This window comes from Lepisosteus platostomus, chromosome 3, assembly GCF_059453375.1.
Source record: "Lepisosteus platostomus isolate fLepPlt1 chromosome 3, fLepPlt1.hap1, whole genome shotgun sequence".
Classification (NCBI taxonomy): domain Eukaryota; kingdom Metazoa; phylum Chordata; class Actinopteri; order Semionotiformes; family Lepisosteidae; genus Lepisosteus; species Lepisosteus platostomus.
The window spans coordinates 16,210,387-16,216,386 of NC_142613.1; the positions used below are offsets into that span (position 1 = coordinate 16,210,387).

At 41.4% G+C, this 6,000-nt stretch overlaps 1 protein-coding gene and 1 long non-coding RNA gene across 3 annotated transcripts in view; one reads left to right on the top strand and one right to left on the bottom strand.

The window, feature by feature from the left end:
• LOC148674533 (uncharacterized) overlaps positions 1–1,273 on the top strand; it is a 38,629-nt gene extending 37,356 nt beyond the window's left edge. Inside the window, exon 3 of the long non-coding RNA XR_015935338.1 lies at positions 1,152–1,273. This is a non-coding gene — a long non-coding RNA (uncharacterized LOC148674533). The remainder of the gene's footprint in view (positions 1–1,151) is intronic.
• Positions 1–1,523, bottom strand: part of tet3 (tet methylcytosine dioxygenase 3) — a 77,054-nt gene extending 75,531 nt beyond the window's left edge. For both annotated transcript variants that reach the window (XM_088624729.1, XM_088624728.1), the window contains exon 1: positions 1,119–1,523. In XM_088624729.1, the coding sequence (XP_088480855.1) occupies positions 1,119–1,523 (405 nt within the window). The remainder of the gene's footprint in view (positions 1–1,118) is intronic.
• Positions 1,524–6,000: the final 4,477 nt, after the last annotated feature.

Genomic DNA, 6,000 nt, shown 5'->3' on the forward strand with positions numbered 1-6,000 from the left:
TCCATAACTCTGTCTTCCAACAAGTAGAAGCATTTATGGGGGGAAGGGAGGGACCAAATTGTGTAGGAGTTCCATCAATGGCAAGGCAAATTATCCATTGGTTCACCTAGCCATGACTGACAGGAGAAAGAAACAGGCAGTACGATTTGTGATGTTTTTAGACTGGCTGACCTACTACCCTTCCCCCTTGGAAAAACAAAAGGAAGGTAAAGACAAACATATGTGGTTCTCACCATTACACCCATTTTCAGCTTTCAGCTGTAGGAATGGGGAGCTGTCAGGGACAAACATCCAACTTGTGTTAGTGCAAAGATCCAGACCAGAACCAGGGAGAGTACCAAGTTTCAAGTTTTTCTTTAATCATGTGGAAATCTTAAATAACCTAGATAACCTAGATTGTTGTAAATTGGAAATCCCAGATCACTAAAAAAGAGGAAAGTATACACACATATTCTTTGGCCAATCCTTCTAAATTATTACCAGAAATACATTAGCATTGTGCATTTCTAGCATGTATCTACACCTTATGACAAAGTGCATGTACTCCTAGCATTGAGCCATTTGTCTACCCAGGAAAATCAGATAATCTGAACAGGTTTTTGGCACGCATGACCTTTGACTTTTTAGACCCCAAATAGCTCGGGGTATTCAAAATGGCTTGGGCTGTTCTCTCCTGAACATAGATCTTCTGTTGCCCAACACACTTCATTAACAGCCTCAGGAAGCTGCAGAGGACCCAGCTATAAATATTGAGAGGCCACTTCCCCCAGCTAGAAAAAGGAGTCACCCAGGAGTGGGGGAGTGGGGCAGGGTAAGAGTAGAGAAGAAAGTAAAGTACAGAAAACCTAGAACAGTCATAGTGGCAACGAGTAGAAATCAACAGAGTGTAAATATAGTCCATCATGGAAGTAGAGTCAGGAGCAACAAAAGCACAAACATACGCAATAAGTACAACTGAAAATGTGGCAGTGTTAAGTGCAAAGAATGACCAAAGGCAAAGAAATTAAATCAATTCCCAAGTACATCCAGACAGAATAAGGGCTCTTGAAGGCATCCCCTTGCCGATAAAGAAAATGTACCAGCAGGAGAAACAAGATTGACAATGTTCGTACACTCACCAATGATGACCAATTGCCTTTCTTCTTCTTCAGCTCGATGCACTTGCGCAGCTTGCAGATCTGGTGGCCGGTCTTGCGATTGAAGCAGTTGGTACAGCTACCACAGTTTTCTCGGCGGAGGCACGGGATGCACACCCCACACCTTTTGCGCTTCTTCTTCTGTGAAGAGGAGTCGGCCGTCCCAGGGGACTCGGGGGTACCGGCGAACAGCCCCAGCCCAGCTGTGAGGGCAGGGAAGGCAGCATAGTGCTGGTGTTCAGCTCGGATGTACTCCACCAGGGGAGAGACCGTCCCACCGCCTCCCCGCAAGAAAATTTTGGGCTCGTCTCCCTCCAGGGAGAAGTCGTAAATGTCCTGTGAGTGTGGGGGTCCCTCCTCCGGGATGTTTCCCTTTGATTTCCTCATGACCACTTTCTTCACCTTGGAGAAGAAGCAAACAATGATGGACGAACGTCTGAGTAGTTGTATCAGTCTATTGTCTCTGATAAACAAGGTAAATAAAGTCCAGTGGAAAAAGCTGTCCGATTATGAGAGTCTTCTCCGCTCTCCTGACAGGAAACCCTGAGTGCTACTTGTGTGTTCTGATGACCTTTAGCAAGAAGCTGGTACTCTCCACACCATACCTCTCCTTTTCACCTGATGATGCATGCCCTGTGGGAACCCTGCTGTCAGTGGGTGCTGCTCGTGCTGGGCTGGACCCTGCGGCAGTATGATGGGGCTCAGCGCCACTAAGAACACTGTGGCACATGATCTGGTACAGCCTCCAACCTCAAAGAACACCAGGCCTGAGACGAGCAGCGTGGCTCAGCAGTGCAGCCCAGCACTGGTGGCAGATAGGTGAGGGTGTCATGGCCGCTGGGGCACCAGGACAGCACCATCAGGACGTGCCTGAAATCGGAAAAGAGAAATCAGAGCCTTTATATGTGTTGAAAGAACATTATAGGCAGAGAAAAGCAGACTTATTCTGCATAAATGTGTGGAAATTCTTGTACCTTGTAACATCTGTCATGAATGGAACTACTAAGTATTGAGTGTCTTATTTTACTACCTAGGCTATGGAATACCAAGGAAGAACAAAGGTGGGAGCAACATAAAAAAATCACTTGACAACTGTTTGAATTGTCATCTACAGCTGGCCTCTGAATACTGCAGATGACCACAGACACACACAATGCACAGTCACTGTCAGTGGTATACCAAGATTTCCCCATGACATTCGTTAGAATTCCATACTGAGTATACTACTACTGAACTGTCAAACTGTGGTATGATGCCTTGTAATATGATCATTATGATCAAATTACCAAGGATGTGCCGTTACGTCCTCTGCTGATATCTCTTTATACTTACATATGAATTACAGCTGAGGTTCTCTCATAATTTTTAACCTATACTTAACCATAACTCACCCAACGATGCTACAAAAAACTTTTCTATAAAAATAGTTAAAACATTGCTTCCACCTGTGTCTGTAAAGCGGTGGTGTTGGGGGATAAATATATGGCAGTAGGTACAGGCTGTTTTCTTTCCTCGTTTATTACCTGTTTATTTCACTTTAACCTGCTGTCAAGAGTCGTCTGTTAAAACAGTAGAAAAACAGCACACCACACCTGGCATTTCGCAAAGGGTGGAGTCCAAAACGTCATAAAATTATAACATTCACAATATACATGTTCCGCGACCGCAAGAAAACCGGACCAATTAGGAGTGGAAGGATGAATGAATGTACGTATATTATCAATGCACATTATTGAGACAACGTAAGCACCAGCCCAATAGTCAGTTCGTTTACATACACTTAAATATAATTATATAGCAACACCTTAGATTAATGCAAGCTAAGTGTGAGAAAGTGTGTTAGGCGATAATCGAGTTTTCCCCCCCTTCGTCCTTTCTTTGCTGTACCTTGTTAGCATTAGAAAAGAGCGTCTATCAGAGCGGACTGCCTGCCACTGCGCCCTTTGTTCTGTGGCCCGAGGCTGTCTGCAGTCAACCGTCGTTGAACTGGGAGATTTTTAACGCCGCCAATAAATATTCAATAACCACTGTTTCCACGTTGTAAATCAGCAGTCGACACAGAAAATACCACTCCTTTAATTTACATGTTACTTGGAGTTTGTTTATCATGCATTAGAACGAAAAATAGCTTTTTAAATCGAAACACAGGTATGTTAAACATCTTAAATGACACCACGTTTTGTAGTAATGAAACTACTTTTAGTGGTTACTAGCTGAGAACGGTCAAACACGGCAAGCTGCCACATGTTGATATCAGTACGGTAACAAGAACCGAAAACTCACGCCAAATTATCTTTCATTTAACAGTTGCCAATTCAGAAAACATTTAAAGGGAAAATACAGAACACCCACGGCGTCGGAAATAAGCAGTCATTGCAATCGAACCGTTGCGATTAAAGGAAACCTCAACATGAAAATTACGACTGCCCTTTTTTTTACAAAATAATACAGGATTCCCTAATTACGGGAAACACCGCAAGGTACATTAGAAAACCGTAAAATAGTGACTTAAAACACGAAAAAGGGCGTTTACGTCCTCTAACGTAACGATTACCACATGACTCAGCCTATTTAAAATGCTACTAACACTAATAAATATCGATATTAGTTTTACAAATGATTCGGAGTTCGTGCTGTATTTTTTCACTCTTAACATACGTAAAGTAATGCTTTTTAACGCATGTGACCGATGTAGCTAAGTTTTTACGATGCACACAAAGTCACTGTTGAGCTGGATGGAGTCTGTCACTGAGCCACTGCGCTGCACGTGGTTTATTCAGCAGCGACAGAGAGACCAACTGCTAGAAATTCAGATGTTTATTCCCAACACCTTCTTAACGAGAATAACACGTCGACACCATCAACAAGACCCCCTTTAGCCCCCTGCAGGATCACCACCACGGGGAGAAATAAACAACACTCTATATTCTACATAATAATCGGTAATGCACTTTAAAGTTAAGATAGCATACAAGCAACGAAATACATCAAGTCACACATTACCGAATAAAAAAAACTTTGTACAAATACGTTCTATACATTTCTTGCTCAGCTATCCTATTGTAAGGCTCTCTTGCTTTGTATTGCAAAGCTATGAGTTGTGTATTGGGCTAATTGCAATAGCTCGTAACATTATGCAGCCTCACAAGGCAATACACAACTCAGCGCTGATGTGGTGTACGTGCCACTCGGCAGAGTGTGACAGATAAAAAGAAAATGAAACAAGTTAAATTGCACATGTTTTCATACGTACCAAGTTCAACGTCCTAAAAACGCGTTTCTTCGAAATAAAAAAATAATCAAAACCAAGTTTACCTCCTTTTCACTTTTAAATATCCCAAAAAGAAAAAGAAATGTAAAACTTATTAAGATTGTAAAATATCTGAAAATAAAACGTAGAGAAGAAGATAATTGAAAATGGTATTTTACACTTACTGTTAGCTATGCGCAGTTCTTCAGAAGAAGAAAACGTGCGAAACTAGAAAATGAAATACGTGGAGTAGCACACTTTTTGTTCAGCTACTTGTCTCGCCTGAGGTCTGGAGGTCTTCTTTGAGTGAAAAAAGAAGAAAAGAAAACGTTGCTGAAAAGAGGATAAGAGATCAGTAAAAACTGGAGTGGAGTTCGGCTCGAGTCTCTGCAGTGAGGGGGTTAATTTTACTAGAACATTGCGTCATCAATCTTACTTAGGTGGTGGTTTTTTTTTTGCTCCATGAACTAAGCGAAATAAGAATCAATCTGTCCAGCAGAGCATTAACCAATAAGTTAAGAGTGAGTTAACCTCATAAAAAAATTGAATAAAAAATAACGTAAATTCTGTCTATATATGCTTTTATATATACATTTATATAAATTGATTACTTCAATACTTCGTTATAACGTGCAGGATAGGTTATTTTAAGTACAATACATTAAATAACACTGTATAGAATTAAATTAAAATAAAACTGATCTGGATTTTTTTTAACCCCACAGACCATTACTTACTCTTTTAGACTGGAAAAATCTTCCACAGCCAAACAATGTTTGTTTTTTGGCATTAAAAAAGCACCAGAACTAATTCACAAACCACTTAAATGTTTGTTAGAAATGCCACTTTATTAGTGTGTCCAGTCTCCTCAGCTCTTAATCAAGACAGGTTCCCCATTTGCCTTGCAGGTATAGACCTAAGAATAGATATTGCCAAGTGAACAAAGAGGTAGAGCTCAGCACGGGTGACCTCTTCCTAACTTTGCAGTGTGCAGGCTAAGCCTTTATGGTGCTGTTCCCTGAACTACTCTTATCGATACAGTAAGATAACATCCATTTACACAGCACCTCAGTTCATGGCACACAAAAGGCCCTCTGGCACCCCCTGTAGTTTCCCTGCTAAGGCTGACAACATCATTCCTTAGTCCTGGGGGTGTGTCCTCATCACTGCCTGATGCAACTATCAATTACAAAGGTGCATCAAAATATACTGAGAGGCATTGAAAATGTAACAAGTGATTTTGGTTCCAGTATTTGCCTAGAAATATCTAGTCGCAAGGCGTCAAGATAAATCATTTTCATTCGCTTAGTTTTTGAACAACCAATAAATCAAACATGAAACAGTCTTCAGTGGTCAGCATTGCTGCCTTGCAGTGCTAGGACCCTCAGTTCAATTCTGGCCTGTGGTACTATCTGCGAGCTGTTTGTGTGTTCTCCCTGTGTTCCCAGAGGTTTTCTCCGGGTTCTCCGTTTTCCCTGCACACTCCCAAAAATCTTGCAATTCAAAATACTTTATCCCTGCCCAAGGGGGCAATGTAAGAAGCAAGTCGTGCAACAACCAACACATTCCAAATAAATCTGGTAAAAAACATGGCAACACAACATTTCTGAAGAA